Source organism: Artibeus jamaicensis, unplaced genomic scaffold, assembly GCF_021234435.1.
Source record: "Artibeus jamaicensis isolate MK-2021 breed Jamaican fruit bat unplaced genomic scaffold, CSHL_Jam_final contig_540, whole genome shotgun sequence".
NCBI classification, from domain to species: domain Eukaryota; kingdom Metazoa; phylum Chordata; class Mammalia; order Chiroptera; family Phyllostomidae; genus Artibeus; species Artibeus jamaicensis.
Genome location: NW_026521879.1, coordinates 1,253,134 through 1,269,195, shown reverse-complemented (window position 1 = coordinate 1,269,195; position 16,062 = coordinate 1,253,134). Strand labels below are relative to the sequence as shown.

The 16,062-nt window shown below is 38.8% G+C and overlaps 1 protein-coding gene across 2 annotated transcripts in view; it reads left to right on the top strand.

The window, feature by feature from the left end:
• TSPAN12 (tetraspanin 12) overlaps positions 1-16,062 on the top strand; it is a 77,712-nt gene that overhangs the window by 36,124 nt on the left and 25,526 nt on the right. For both annotated transcript variants that reach the window (XM_037139668.2, XM_037139669.2), the window contains one exon: positions 15,498-15,572. In XM_037139668.2, the coding sequence (XP_036995563.1) occupies positions 15,498-15,572 (75 nt within the window). The remainder of the gene's footprint in view (positions 1-15,497; positions 15,573-16,062) is intronic.

Here is a 16,062-nt window from a genome sequence, read left to right as displayed (position 1 = left end):
TAGGTCCTTACTTTTCATCACCTCGAATATTTCATACCACTCCCTTCTGGTCTGAAATGTTTCTGTTTAGTAATCAGATGCCAGTCTAATTGGTGCTCTCTTGTAGGTAATTACCTGCTTTTTTTCTTGTGGCTTTTATGATTCTCTCCTCGTTTTTTAAGCCTTGCATTTTAATTATGATTTGTCTCTGTGTAGGCCTCTTTGGGTCCAACTTGATTGGGACTCTGAGCTTCCTGGATTTGTGTGACATTTTCCTTCACCCAATTAGGGAAGTTTTTGGTCATTATTTCTTTAAACAGGTTCTCTATTCTTTGCTCACTCTCTTCTCCTTCTGGTAGTCCCATGATGTGATGTTATTACATTTCATGTCCAAAATGTTTCTCAAGCTCTCTTCATATTTTTTAATTATTTTTTATTTTTTCTGCTCTGCCTGGGTGTTTTTTTTTCCTACCTTGTCTTCCAAAACACTGACTTGATCATCTGCTTCATCTAAACTACTGTTTATTCCTTTCAGTGTATTACATATCTCAGATGTTGCATTCTTCATTTTTGACTGGTCCTTTTTATGGTTTCTATGTCTTTTTCATGCTGGTGAGTATTCTTATCATTATTACTCTAAACACTCAATCTGATAAATTGCTTGCCTCCATTTCACCTAGTTTATCTGGAGAATTCTGCTGTTCTTTCATTTGAGGTCTGTTTCTTTGTCTTTCCATTTTGGCTGCTTCTTTGTATCTTCTGCCATTGATGTTAAACTAATCAGCCATCAAAACAGATTCATTTGTTAATCTAGTCAAGCTGTGAACAGCAGTTGGGCTTAAACTCCACAGGTTGGGGCAGAGTAATTTCTGTGAGCAGGGAGGGCTATTGCTTCCCCTCAGACTGATGCCACTTGGAGAGGAGTGCTTTGCCTGAGAAAGAAGGCTCCTGCAGTATGGGGAATGACTCAGCATAGGGATCCTGGTAGCTGTTCCTTCAGTTCTCTCCCCAGAGCCACCAGCCCCAGACTTTCCTCAAGTGTCACTAGTCCTCTGCTAAATTCCAGGGTAAGTGACTGAAAACAAAATTTTGTGTGTTGGCCTTTTAAGAGGCTCTTTGCATCTCTAGCCATCTCTTCCTGGAAGACAGAAATCCTGCTGTTTTTTCGCAGCTGGTTGTTATCTGGGGTTCTTTCTGACTTTGTACTGTAGGCTGGAGAGCCCACCTTGGGGTTTAGACCCCCACTTCTTAGGGTGGAACCCCCGAGCTGCTGAAATATCCCTCTGGAACTTCAGCTGCCACCAGTAGGAACCTCTGCTCTCCCTACCAGTCTTATTGTGGTAAGGTGGTTTCTTTTGTCTGTCCTTGGTTATAAGACTTCTTTCCAGCTAGTATTCAGTTGGTTGTTCTGGATGATTTCTCTATGATTTAGTTGTAATTCCACACTGGTCCTCGGAGGAGGTTAGTGTAGCTTTTACTTACTCCTCTGCCATCTCTGATAACCCCATCATCTTTTAAAATGGGCAATTCTCTAACCTTTTGTCTTATAAAAGGAGTTGTCATAAAGGTGCCGGCAGTAGTCAACACATCCTCTCTTAGGTTTTACAGGGATTTGGCCACATTTGGCTTAGTGTGAGTGAGAAGCATGATCTGATCAGAATTAAGTTACTTTGGTTGTTTCTTAGGACATTCATAAGGCTCCTTCTCATTTGCACTTTCCTGTGCTGGTTCTGATGATGGGGATCTCCGTCTTACGTTCTAAGGAATAGTGCAGTAATATTTAGAGACCAGTAAACTTGTAAATTTTTTGAAATGGGGCTAAGCATGGAGATCTAGCTCACAAAGCAAAAGAAACTGTATACATGGTGCCCTGTCTAGCATGCCCAGCTGCTTTTTTGCTGTAGTCTTAATGCTTCATCTCTCATGATATAGATCATTGACCTAGCAACTCGGAGCCCTTGACTAGGTCCCTCAGATCCTAATGTAACATGATTTTTAGTCAGAAGGTTTCAACAGCACATGAAGCAATCATGTAATAATTTGTATTTTACCAACATCTTTGATTAAAAAAAACTATCTCAGCAATAACCAGTGTAAATAAAATTGAAAAGGGGAGCAAATTAAGATACATTGTTTGAAATATCCTTCTATATTTATTCAAATATAACATGAAAAAAGGACCACTGCATACCAATACTTTTTTACCTTAGCTTGAATTTCAGGAGTTACAAGATTTTGTTTCTTCAAAAACTGGTTTATAGTTCTAGCCTTTTTTTTCAGTTGAATTTTAGAGAGAGAGAAAAGAAACATTGATTTGTTGTTCCACGTATTCATGCCTTCATTGGTTGATTCTTGTACATGCCTTGATTGGAGATCGAACCCACAACCTTGGCGTATTGGGACAACACTCCAACCAACTGAGCTGCTTGGACATGGCCTTTAGCTTTTTCTAAATTAGTCTGAACTCATTCCATTTATTATTCTCTACAAAGGATATTTAATGTTACCTTTTCTTTGAAAATTTTATAAAAGAGACATAGAACATGGTGAATACTTGGCCTTCAGAAAGTACCAAGCCTGTGTCTGCTATGACATCATTTCTTGACAAGGCTAAAGCAGAGGCTTTGGGTGGTTGTGGTCATGAGTTTTAAGCAGCTAGGGCTTCTAGACTGTTAGTTTAGTCCCGGTGGATTCTTAACAGAATGTCGGCTGTTCCATTATCTTGTACAAATATTTGGCACTGGAATTCCCTTATTTACTAACGGTAAGTAATATAATATTTTTAAACCTCCAATCACTGGGAAAGGCAAAATAAACAACTGACATAGACGTACTCAGCATTGAAAGCTCGCAGAGTTTTGTGTTTGACAGGGGAGGGACTGGAGTTTATCATTTATCATTTAGTGAACACAGGCTTTTAATCAAATGCTTTGTGTATCAAAAGTGTTGGCCATGTAGATGTAGATAGGAGTCAGAAGGTACTGTGTTTTAAAAATATTAAAATATCCAATAAAGTATGTTATAATTTTAACAAATTTGATTTTTTGTGGTTTCAAAATATGTTGAGTGTTAGTTATGAAAAAGGAATCTGAGTTTTTAGTTATATTAGGATACTATCAAGTCAAAACAGCCTTTTAGTGTTTATAATTTTACTTTCAGTGAAATACGAGTATCCTCTTAGTGAGGAGGTTCTGTGGTGCTTGCTTATCTGCTTGCTGGCCCAGGAAAACTTGTGTGAAAGTGTTCAAGAAAGACATTACACCTTTGTTTCAATGTGAAAATTATTTTCTAGTTGACATAATGTGGAAAAATTTTGAAAAATAACTTTTATTTGTGGTAGGTTGGATATAGGATGTTTTCGTTCCCTTTAGAAAGTACAGTATATATCTCAAGAGTCTTTGCTCTATGAAACTGGATAGAATGAGGCTGTTTTATAGTAATAGAATGTATTTTCTATAGAAATGCTTTTATAATCCAAAGCATCTTTTCCTGTATTTCTCCACTGCTTATTAAGTTTAATGTTCTCAATAAATGTAAGCCATAGATACATTTAGTGGTTTTTATAAAGGCAGACTGCTGCTTTGTTTTCATTAGTTTGATAAGTTAGAAATGAAAAATTTAAAATAATATATTTTCCCAAAAGTGAAAATTATTTGTAAAATGGAATAGTATTACTTTCTTAGGAATGTCATTAATATCAATTATTAACAATAAAGAAGCGAAGACATAAAAAGAAAATAAATCACTTTATTAGTGCTTTTATAGAAGTTCAATTTGATGAACTTTTAAGCACTCGTTGGCTACAGGGGACTATACTTCATCATAAAAACTGTAGATAATGACAAAAATTAATTTTGTAATCAATTTTAAAAGATGCTAATCTGACTGACTTCATATAACTTCAAAACCTAAGAACAGAAGATGGAGCTGTTGATAGGATTTGTGAAGGATTTTGACATAGTAATTAAAGCAGCATTTGTGATATAATCCTAGCAGTGGGATTGCTGGGTCAAAAGACAGACCCATTTTTAGTTCTTTTAGAAAATTCCATATTGTTATCCTTAGTGATTGTACCAGTCTGCAATCCCACCAACAGTGAACTACGGTACCCTTTTCTCCACACCCTCTCCAACACTTGTTGTTTGTTGCTTTTTATGATGGCCATTCTGACTGGTGTAAAGTGGTATCTCATTGTGGTTTTAATTTGCATCTCTCTGATGGCTAGTGATACTGAGCATCTTTTCCTATGTCTCTGCATCCTCTGAATGTCCTCCTTGGAGAAGTGTCTGTTCAAGTCCCTTGCCCACTTTTTAATTAGGTTGCTTGTCTTCTTAGAGTGGAGTCGTATATTTTGAAGATTAAGCCCTTGTCTGAGGTATCATTAGCAAATGTTTTTCCATACAGTTGGTTCTTTTAACACTGTTTTCTTTAGCCATGCAGAAGCTTTTTATTTTGATGAGATCCCATTTGTTTATTCTTTCCTATATATCCCTATTTCCCTTGATATAGGGGTCATATCAGTAAAAATGTTGCTGTGTAAAATATCTGAGATTCTAGGATTATATCCTATGAACCCTGAAACACCAATCCAAAAGAATCCATGCACCCCAATGTTCATAGCAGCACAATTTACAATAGCCAAGAGTTGGAAGCAACCTAGTGGCCCATCAGTAAATGAATGGATCCAAATATTATGGCACATATACACAATGGAATTTTATGCAGCAGAAAGAAAGAAGGAGCTCCTACCCTTTGCAACAGCATGGATGGAACTGGAAAGCATTATGCTGAGTGAAATAAGCCAGGCAGTGAAAGACAGATACCATATGATCTCATCTTTAACAGGAACCTAAATAACAAAACAAATAAGCAAGCAAAATATAACCAAAGACACTGAAATAGAGAACAGGCTGACAGTGACCAGAAGGAGAGGGGAGGGAGTTTCAGGGGAAAAGGGAAAGGATTTCCAGGAGCAAATATTTCCAAGGACACATGGACAAAAACTAAGGAGGGTGGAAATGGGAGGGAGGTGGGGAGCACTGGTGGGGTGGGTTAGGATGTGAGTAAAAGACAGAAAACTGTACTTGAATAACAATTAAAATAAACTAAAAAAAATAATAAACACACACACAAAAAGCAGCATTTGTGCCTTTAGCCATAGGTAGAAGGAAAAAGAAAAGAATATTTTTACCACCTTTAGATTTTTGAAATATTATTGGTAGTCTTTTTTTCCCTACTGCAAAAGATAAAAAATGAGAACAGAGGGGTGTTAGTTAGGTCATTCCCTTCTTAGTATATCCAAGTGTAAATGTGTGCTTGTGTTCATGTGTGCCCCAAAGGTCAGGGTGTACGAGATGAATTGTGAGGTATGGCTAACACCACCACCAACATTCCTAGTGTAATACGTACTGTGTGCCAGCCAATATTATGTGTGTTTTTACGTATTGACTCACTAAATTCTCCCGGCTATGCTATGAGGTTGGCACTCTTGTCATCCCTATTTTATGGAGGAGGCAGTAGAGCTGGAATCTGGGTCCAGGTTGCTTGGCTCCAGAACTTGTGTTCTGAAATACTTAGTGTTCTGTTGTCTCTCATTCCCATATGGATAAAAGTACCATTTCCTCTTTTTAAAAAACAGAGTTTTTGGTATTTTTGTAATATTTTTGGAGAGTAAATTATATAACGCATGTGAATCTCTGGCACAGTAAATAATTTGTGCATTCGTGCCTGTGTGTATTCACTCATATACACAATTGCATATATAGGTATAGACATGTAAGTATATTGATATTTTACGTACTTTTTATATATTTTTACATAGTCATAATACCTGATGATACACAGGTGGGCAAAAGGAGGTTTACAGTTGCGAGGACATGAAACAGAGTTTATTATTGTAGCATTGTTTATAAATTATTGCACTGTTTTCCATTCAAACTGTAAACCTACTTTTGCACCATCCTGTATACACACATACATCTCTTTTCTGCAAATAAACAAAATTCAGACCTTCCTTATTGAACAAAATTGTCCATAACATAGAATTCTAAACTTCATAGTTTTGTGACTTAAATGAACCCTCCTGGAAAACAGTTCTTTTGACAGTGATTTGAGCAGGCTGTATGTGTGATTTTAATGAGCAGCATTACAGTAGAGATCCAAATTTCCAAACAGGTCTACTGAAAGAGACCTAGGGGTGGGCTCTATAAATTACCTTTAAGTATACATTTGTTTATTCTGTTATAGCACCCCTATGTTGACCTATTGAAGGAATATTTAGCAAAAGGATGATAGTTTCAGAGCATAAAATTTCCAATTGTCACCCACCACTTTGATACCAAAGCCGTGAATTGAAACAATTTTGAATAACTGTGTCTACCAACTTATTCTCTTTGTTTTAAAGGCTTCAGGAAAGCTATTGTTTGTTTTAATTTCGCTTTTACTTTTATTAGAGCGTCTCACATGCATAATTTAGAGTTAATTTCATTCTAAAAGGCTTATTAGGAGCAATAGTGTCCTTCACCCCTATTATTCCCACTCCCAAGACACAACCACTTACAACTTTTCTTTTAGCAGATTCCTTCTAAATGACATATTTATATAACTTTTCTCATTCATTTAGCTTTCAGTTTTAAGGCCTCTGCATTGACTTCTTATGGAAGATGAAGAACTGGCCCCCTTTTCCACCTTCACTCCCCCCGCCTCCAGACATACTTCGTATTTCACCTCCACACGACATGACATAATTTTGATTAAATTGGTGTTTCCATGACCATGACTATGTAAATGCTGTTCACAGCTGGGCCAGGTAAAGGACTGAATATACTTTTTCTTTCTGGAATAATACTTTGTTTTTCTTGGAATTACTAAAGCGCCTGTTTTCTGTGAATTTTTAATTCAACTCCAAACTTACCCAGTGTTAGTTTCTGCCTTAAATTTTCCAATATTGGGGCAGTTTTTGGATGATTTTTCAAAGAGCTATCTCTTTCAGAACCTTCTAGACCTGCTGAAGCTGCTTCTCTCTTGGGCTGTTCCTTTATTACTCTTGGCAGAGAAATGGCACCAGAATGTTACCAGCGATTGGACCTTTGTTCAGCAACTTCTGTATTTGAATTCTAAGAAAGAAGCAATCTAGAGCCAAGACTCAAACGATAAGAGAGTTTATTTAGAAAGCACAGAGGTAGAAGTGAGCTGTAGGAGAAATGGGCTCAGGGAACAAGTTACAGAGGCAAAAGAAGTGCCCTTAGAGCTTAGGAGAGAGACAGGGGCAAGGGAACGGGGTGGGGAGAGAGGATGGGGAAAGCCAAAGGAGTCACAATGGGTCCTCTGTCTTTAGGAGGTCTCAGGGGAGAATCCCAATAGAATATTCATCAGCTTTCCAGGTGTGACCTTTCAGGATCTTGGTCTCCTCTGATTGGTTGGTACCAGGGCAGGGGGGTCATTAGTCAGTGAAGCTGGTCCTGACTTTCAGTCCTGATGTCAGCTATGGCACTGCTTTTCTGGTTTTTCTGCTCTTCTGGGCTGGAGCTGAAACACAACTGAGGCCTACATGTTATCCCTAGGGGTTAATGTGTAAGGGAGTGGTCTTGCAAGGTTCCTCATGGGAATTGCCTAAGGACACTCTTAAGCCCAATGTTCCCCCTCCAAGGGGGTTTACTGAAGGACTGGTAGATTAACAGGGGAGGAAAGGTCAGGGGAGGATAGGTCAGGGGAGGGTCGGAGCTGCATGACCAGTAATATGAAAGGTCAGGGGGTCAAAATTGCATGACCAGTGGTAGGCTAGGGGAAGAAAGGTGACCTTGGGGGCAAGGTTCTGTTTTCCCAGTTTTGCCTGTTGCCAGGTACCTAGGGCTTTCTGCCCTGGTGACCTTCTCTACCTGGCCTATTGTCCTTGCTGTGCTCATTTCTAACTGCCTGCGACACGACCATTCTGGGATTTCCTTTGCTTCCCTCTTATTTTAGGTCCCGTGTTTCCTGGAATCAAAGTCATTGTCCTCATTGTTTAGTCTCTCATTTTAGGGAGACATCTTTTGGTAGTTTCCTGAAAAAGCAAATATAGGAGATAGATTTTATTTTAAATCTTGCATGCCTAAGAAGGACTTTAGATACCCTTATGTATTAATATTGATGTGTGTGGAATTATAGATTAGAAATCATTTTTTTTTCTCAGGATTTTAACAAATTTCTATCATTGTTCTCTAGCTTCCAGTATTTTATTGAGAAATCCAATGCTGTTTAGTTTGATTTGAGTTTTGAACTTTTGTGGAAAAGGTATGTGAATTTGAACTTCAGTTATCTGTTTCCAGTACTGTACTTTATCCTCTACTGTATCTTGTGCCCCCAGTCCTGAGACTTTGTTTTACTATTTCCATACAAACACGACTCTTCCCACGTTGGTGTTGCTAAGAGTGGGTAGTCACCCAGCTATATAGCATGGTGAAGGGACTTGAGGGTTCTAACTTCTTCCTAAACATGTTTTCAACAAGTCATCCTCTTTTCAGCTGTACCTTCATCCACTTCCAGAAGTATCTGGGGCTGCCAGTACCTGAGCATTTGAGGGCTCTGTGGTGGGAATTAGGTTGTTCCAAAGTTCTGCCACTACTGGTTAAGCATTCATTCAGCTTTTGAAGGACTGCTGAACAGTTTGCTTTTCTTTCATATTCTTTGCACCTTTCAAAATACACTTGCTGTTGTCTCCTTTTCCTTTATCTCTGGGTTTATACCTTTTAAAATACCCCTTTATGGGAATGCTGCTGAAGTTTCAAGAGGCAAAGGAACAAGGGCATAAGCTTAATCTACTTTCTTTATTGGGAAGTCCTGGGGGTGGGGTGTCAGGGAGCCCGATCATTTTAATAAATTAATATTTCTTTAAGGAAGGATGTTAGGGACCACTCTGCCTAGTTTCAGGAGTTGTAACTGCCCTCCATGGTTAAGGTTGAGTGAGCACCTTCCAGAATGTGAGCCACTAAGGAGACAAAGTTTGTGTCTCTGGTAGAATATGCTGCTTCTGCTTCATCCCCCTACCCCCAATGCATAGTTGAATAGTCAGAGACAGGTACAGCCCCTCAGAGGAGGGCAACCTAAGCCAGACACGATCACTTGGGAGACCATCTTGGAAGGAGTCAGTGTGGGGGGGTGTCCAACAAAGAGGGATTATGGACCCTTGCCCCCTGGCTATTCTGACATAGCCCCAGTCCCCCTGTCCTCAGGGAGAAGTTCTTCCTGGCGCTAATCCACTTAAGCCTGAAAACCTGATGGGGAGGGGGTGCAGCTCCTTGCCTTGCTAGAGCTGTATCGGGGTAAATCTGGCGTAAGAAAGAATTCCTAAAAGTCCTGTGAAACCTGTTTTGCTGAGTACTTTCATTCATATGTTAAGGGTCCAAGCAGGAAATGAATATGTCTTCCCAAAGTTTCTGCAAACCCCTTTCCTGACAGGCACTGACTCAGACTAAGCCCTCAGATTTCTTTGAAATGTTACCTGCTGTTCGATCCTTACCACCTTTATTCCTGTGTATTACAACACAATAAAAGCCGTTGAGAAAGGGGCTCTTGGCCTTTCTCCTCTGAGAGATTGGCCACCCCTCCTCCCCAAGCAGATCTTGTCTTGGTAGTTTCACTTTCATCTGTGGTAGACAGGGGGACTTGCTGGCAAAGTTGTCCCCACAGAAGGACTTCCTTGAGATTTTAGTATATTGTCTGTACACATATAAGGAGATAAAACATTTAATAAGGGAAATGAATTCCCTTTATTTCTATTGGAGGATGAATTTGCCTACAAGCCATCAGGGGCTTAAATAGGAAAGTGGTATTTTATACCCTTCCTTTCCTCTTCAGATACTTGCATTGGCAAGGGACCGGTAACCTTCACCATTCTTGCCATTCTGTGGTCAGCCTTAGTTTAAAATAACAGACAAACTGGTTTCAGTATTTAAAAAAAAAGAAATTGGATTCCCCACCCTCCACACCCTTCCTGCTTTCATTTCCTAATAAAGATGTTTTGAAAAATAACAGCTGCATTCGCACTAGACAGGGATTTTACTTGTGGGATTAGATATCCTTTACTGGGACTGACACTAGTAGGAGGAGATGAGACGTTTGACTCACACCTCCAACTGCAGTTATACCTAGTCAAGAAACGTGCATTGATGTCAGGCAGTATGTTAAGTATTTAAAACATGATCTCTTGTCCTCATGGAGTTTGTATTCTAGCAGATACTATCATCTGGTTAATAATGGTTACCATTTAGGTAGTACTTACTATGAGACAGCACTTTACTGGTTGAGTTTTAATGCTTCACTGCAAGGAAATTTTAACATTCTCATTTTACACTTGCTATGAAATGAGGCTTAGTGGTTTGCTCAAGGCCATTCAGTTGGTATGTAATGGAGCCAGAGTCTGAAGCCAGGTCGATTTTACTTTAGGGCCCATGTCCATCCATTTTTATAGTTAAAAAAAAATGTCTTATCTAATCTTCTGTTATCTTACCCAGTGAAGGCACTCATTTTTTTAACTGGAGGTATTTATTCTCAGCTTGAGAGATTTGGTGAAAACAAAACACTAGTTACATCATTTTGGAGCTGTGTCCTATTATCAACTTGCCTTACTTGATGATTTTTTTTCATGAACATTATGTTCAGGGGTAAAATTTATTTGTACAACACAGATTTTAGTTTAATTTCAGTAGAACTTACATATTTTAAAGAACTCTGTATTGAATAATATTTAAAGCAAAAAAATTGTAATGCAAATAATTGTATTCTGTTTCTTTGTATAAACACACTTTCCCAGTCTTTGTTTAAAATGTTTAGTTCATAGTAACCCAGGAAAGACAGGGAAAGAGTCTGTGCACTGTTTCTTTTTTTTAGCTATGTTAATTATCTTTAGCTTAAAGGCACACTAAATTATCATAGTATAATCCACATAAAAGACACATAGTAAAACGGAGAGGCAATATTTAAAATAGAAATGTGTAAGCAGAAGTCAAGGTTAAATCAAATGATAACAAGAAACTCTGGGTTCAAAAAAAACTCAAGGAAATCTGAAATTGGTTTTTTCAGTTGGTAATCTAATCATTATTTCCATCAGCATTTGTTGAATACCTGTGCTCTGACAGGTACTACTTAGGCATTGGGGAGGAAATAATGTTTAAGGACAAGATCTCTGGCAGTCAGATCCATGGTCTGGCATTTAAGTGAGCACCGTGACTGGTGCGGGGCGGGGGGGGGGGCGCCTCTGGCTTAAAAGCCGAAGCCTCCAAGGATTGATGTGCATTGCAGCACACAGAGAAACCCCGATACACAGAAGGATGGAAAAAAGGAAAGGACAGGAGGTGAAATACTGGAAAACAATGATGAGCAAGAAGCTGTGGCACACTGCAGAAAATGAAAGCTATGTCCAGAAGGAAAGGACCAGTCAATATTGGATTGTATTTCACAGACAGTAGAATTCAGCATAGCATTTGCATAATGCTTTACAGATTTGAAATTAAACATTTTCAAATTACTTTCCCCTATATCAAATCAACCTTGATAACAGTAAAGCAGACTTTAAAAAAAATCTTCATTATACAGGCAAGCAAACTGATGTCAGGGCAGATTAATGATTTTGCCAAAAGATCACAGAGTGTATTTCAGAGCTATATTTGAACTTCAGTCTTCTGACTCCAAATTCAGAGCTTCTTCCATTATTCTACAGAAGGATATCACTCAAGGAGGAGAAAGAAGTGAATAGCTCTGCAAAAGGGGTTGGTACAGATCATCTCATGAAACTATGCACATTGGGAAAGTAAGAAGCATGAGAGACCACTGCGGGATCTACAGGTCTATATTCATGTTCCCAGTGCTGTTGAGGAGAACAGATGGTTTTGTAGTGAAATGTGATTTACATGTGCACTTCCAACCTCAACAAAGCTCAGTGGGAGCTATTGCTCGATTCTTTTCTTTGCTAGTTTTTTGAAAAATATTTTATTTATTTTTAGAGAGAGGGGAAGGGAGGGAGAAAAAGAGGGAGAGAAACAGTGACCAGTTGCCTCTTGTACACAACCCAACCTGGGACTGGCCTGCAATCCAGGCATATGCCCTGACTGGGAATTGAATTGGTGACCTTTCGCTTTGCAGGGTGATGTTCAACCAACTGAGCCACACCAGTCAGGTTTGCAGGTTTTATTTTACTGAAACTATGGCTTAATACCGTGCTTTATAGATGCCTTACTCAGATCCAGCCCTTGAACTAAATAATAGCAGTGATTCTTTGTGCAATAATCAACATGAGGATGACTTTATCTAGGACTCAGCTCACTGAAGAAGAAAATGTAAGTGTAAATGCAGCTGATCTATGTATGTTATATTAAGGATGGATTTGATACTTAAAGTTTTCCTGGGAATTGGAGGACTGAATGTTTTGAGGCCAATGCAGTGACAGCAAAGCAGAGACAGCTGATCATGAAGCTGCAGCATCATTGGCAGAAATATATTTTATCTGAATTAAATTTTAGATTTAATTTGTTCTCAAGGTCATATAAATCTGTGCCCTGACTGTAAGTGGAATAGAAACAGAGGAATTGTTTTATATGGGAAAACTGCAGCAAATGAGAATACTGGAAGTCAGAAAGATATGATCATTTTAGAGTTTTCCCAGAGTTTTGAGTTTGTAATGAGAGATTGTTTTAAATATATATGCTTTACATATGCACCCCGGGGGTGGTTAAGTTAGGGTTTCACTAGCCTGCTGTGAATCCCACTTTAAGAAGTCAAAGGTGGTTAATAATGACTAAGCTTTTTATGTATGTCATGCCATAGTTATTACACTGTTGTTTGGATCCATAAGCTTGAGTTACTCAGATATTGAATGCATTGCATACCTCTGGGGACTTACCCTTGGCCCCGTGCTGGGGGCCTTTCTGCTGGTGTAGAGCAGATGTCTTAAGCTGCTCAGTGACTCTGGGAGGCAAGGAAGGAGAAAGATAACTCAAATAGGATTTAAAGTTACCAGAAATCTGCAGAGTAGTCCCCAAGGAGATGGCCAGGTATGTCCTATTTCTACCAGCAGCACACACTGGTAATTCGCACCCATTTTCATTTTTTATCTTTAGAAATGTCTTGCCTTTTCAGGACTGCTTTGGTTTCCATTGCAACCAGACATCAATTCTGAAAAGACTAAGTAAGGGATCTGAGGCAGCAAAGGTAGAGAGTAGCCCCCTTATCTGTGGATAAGCCCCCTCCCCCATAGATACCTGAAACCATGATAGTACCGAACCGTGTATGTATATACCATGTTTTATTCTGTACATGCATACCAATGATAAAGTTTAATTTATAAATGAAGCACAGTAAGAGATTCACAACAATAACTAATAAAACCGAGCTATTAAGTTGAGAATTTTCACCCTTTCACTGAAAGAAGCACTTTATGACTTCTCTGTTGCATATCTGAGTTGCCAGCATCACTACATTTACACTTGGGGGCTTTTATGAAGTAAAATAAGGGTGACTTAAACACCAAGCACTGCAGTTCCACAACAGTCGATCTGCTAACCCAGGCGGCTAGTAAGCAACTAACGGGCGGGAACATGTACAGCGTGGATATGCTGGGCAAAGGGACGATCTTGTTTCGGCCGAAGTGGAATAGGATGGCTTGGGATTCCATTGTGCTGTACAGAATGGTGTACGACTGAAAACATACGGATTGTTTGGTTCTGGGATTTTTCATTTAATATTTTTGGACCACAGTTGCTTCCAGGTAACTGAGAACATGGAAAACAAAACTGAGGAAAAGCTGGGGACTACCTTATCCCACAGTATAATTTTCTCTGGAGTCTCACTCTTTCCTATTGATACAACATGTAATTTTTGAACATTGAGTCTCTTTGTAATGAAAGCTGCATGTATAGTATTGTTCATGTTTAGAAATCTTTTAAGTAAAGCATCAAAGAGAGTATGGAGAAAAACTGGCTTGGAAGACTGTATTCACTAAATTTGTTCTAATCATCACTTCAAGGCTAACATCTATAAAGTAAGGCAGTACTTGGAAATGGAAACTGACTGCGAGTACCACATACGCTGGAAGAAAAATGCTTCCTCTTAAGAAAATACTACTTTATCTTTTGAATCAATTATTTTAGTCCCCATTATTGTCTAAGAGGTTATGCTGCTATTATTCTTCATTTTTTATATGAAAGAAGCAAATTAAAACTAATAGCAGTGATTTATACTTTTAAATCATATGGGATATATCATGGCAGTAGTAGAAAATCAGCTCAATTTTCCATATCTTTTTATTTCCCCTCCGCTTTTGTGGCAAAAACTATGAGGAAAGAAATTCAAAGGTCAAGTTTCGGTGGCTCACAGTCTTAAATCAGTCCATCCTTTTTTCATTTTCCTGTTACCATTTTAGTTCACCAGTCTTTTATTTAGTTTCTGTGATCACACCCTTACTTTTTCTACAGGTCATTTTTCACAAAATAGCCAGAATTATATTTTTATAATGTACATCAGATCATGTCCCCTGCTAATAAATTTCGATTACACTTAGAATTAAATGCAGAATCCCTTCTACAGCCCACGAGGATCTGGCTCTTTGTGCCTCTCAACATCATTTACTCGCACCCCTTGTGCCCTCCCCACCCTGGTGTGCTCCAGGTACCACTGAGATCTTAACTAACTAGCTCGCCCTGAAGGGCAGCCTTGCTTTTCATAATTCCTCTGCCTGGATTGCTTTTGCACAGATCTTCACAGCATCACCTTCTCCTTGTCATTAGTCACTCTTCTTAAGGATTACCTTCATAAAGAGGCCTTGCCCAGTCACCCGGCCCCCTGGCAGCTTCCAGTCTCTTCCTGTCATAGCACTCTGCTTTGTTTTCATTTATTCTTTTATGTAATGAATACTTATGGAACAACCGTCTTGTGGTGAGGAACGCAAAGTTCATGCTGTTACTGGAGTTGTCCTTACAATGAAGGGAAATGATCAGTAATCGTCACTACCCAGTGCCCTCTTCGTGACCCCACACCATGAACAGAGTGGAAGATTCGAGAGCAGTGGCACTGTTTTCTTTCTGCTGGAATTAGTGACGAGAACTTGCAGAGAGCCCATTCTTTCTCATACTGGTTCTACTTCCTCTGTAAAGTTACCTGCCCAGCATGGAGAACGTGGCTCAGTGGGCTAGCCCTCCAAAATGTACCATGCACAGTCTTGAGCAGTTCACATGGTCTACTTTTTGCATTAATTTTCTCATTTGTAAAGTGGGGTAGTCCTATTTCTTTCACAAGGTTTTTGAATGATTTAATTATGAAAGTGCTTGATAAATAGAGCGCTATCCACATGGTCCACTTAGGTGAGTATTAAATGTTGGCTACAGATGGCTCTTAAATTTGCTGAAATTTTACCCATCTATTCCTAAGGGAGCTTCCCGAATCTGTGCCTGTTTTCTTGTTCACTGGATAAACAGCATGGAGTAATAGTTTCAGATGACTATATTACTTTGCTTCTATCCTAACAGCATTAATTTTCTATTTTTCTACAGTACTTTGGAAGTTTACTTGTCATTTTCTGTGTAGAACTGGCTTGTGGCGTTTGGACGTATGAGCAGGAAATTATGGTGAGTTCAAAATGGGCTACAGTCACAATCTGAAACAATATCCAATTCAGCCATATAAATCAGATCCTTTGGAGTAATTTAGGCACACAAATGTTAATTTAAATGTTCATACCATATAACAACGTATAGTCCCTATACTTCTGAAAAGTAACATTTTCTTTTCTGTGTCTAAAGCATAGTTCCAAACCATAATTTGTAGTATTTCATTTGGTACACTATATGTCTTTAATTTCACAGATTGCTTAAACATGGACATAATAGAATAAGACTAGCATATGTTGTAAAATAGTTTTACCAACTTAGAATATATAATGGGAAAGATTTACATTTGCAACAAGATTTGAGAAATCTTGAAAGTCTGCCCAAAAGCCTTATTTAAAACAAAAAGCTCTGCTCCATGACTAGGAAGTGGCCTCTTGTCTGCAGCAAGTTGAACCAATTCCTCTTTAAAAAGTGTGTTTGAAGAGTTGCTGTGTGCTTACCCCAGTCT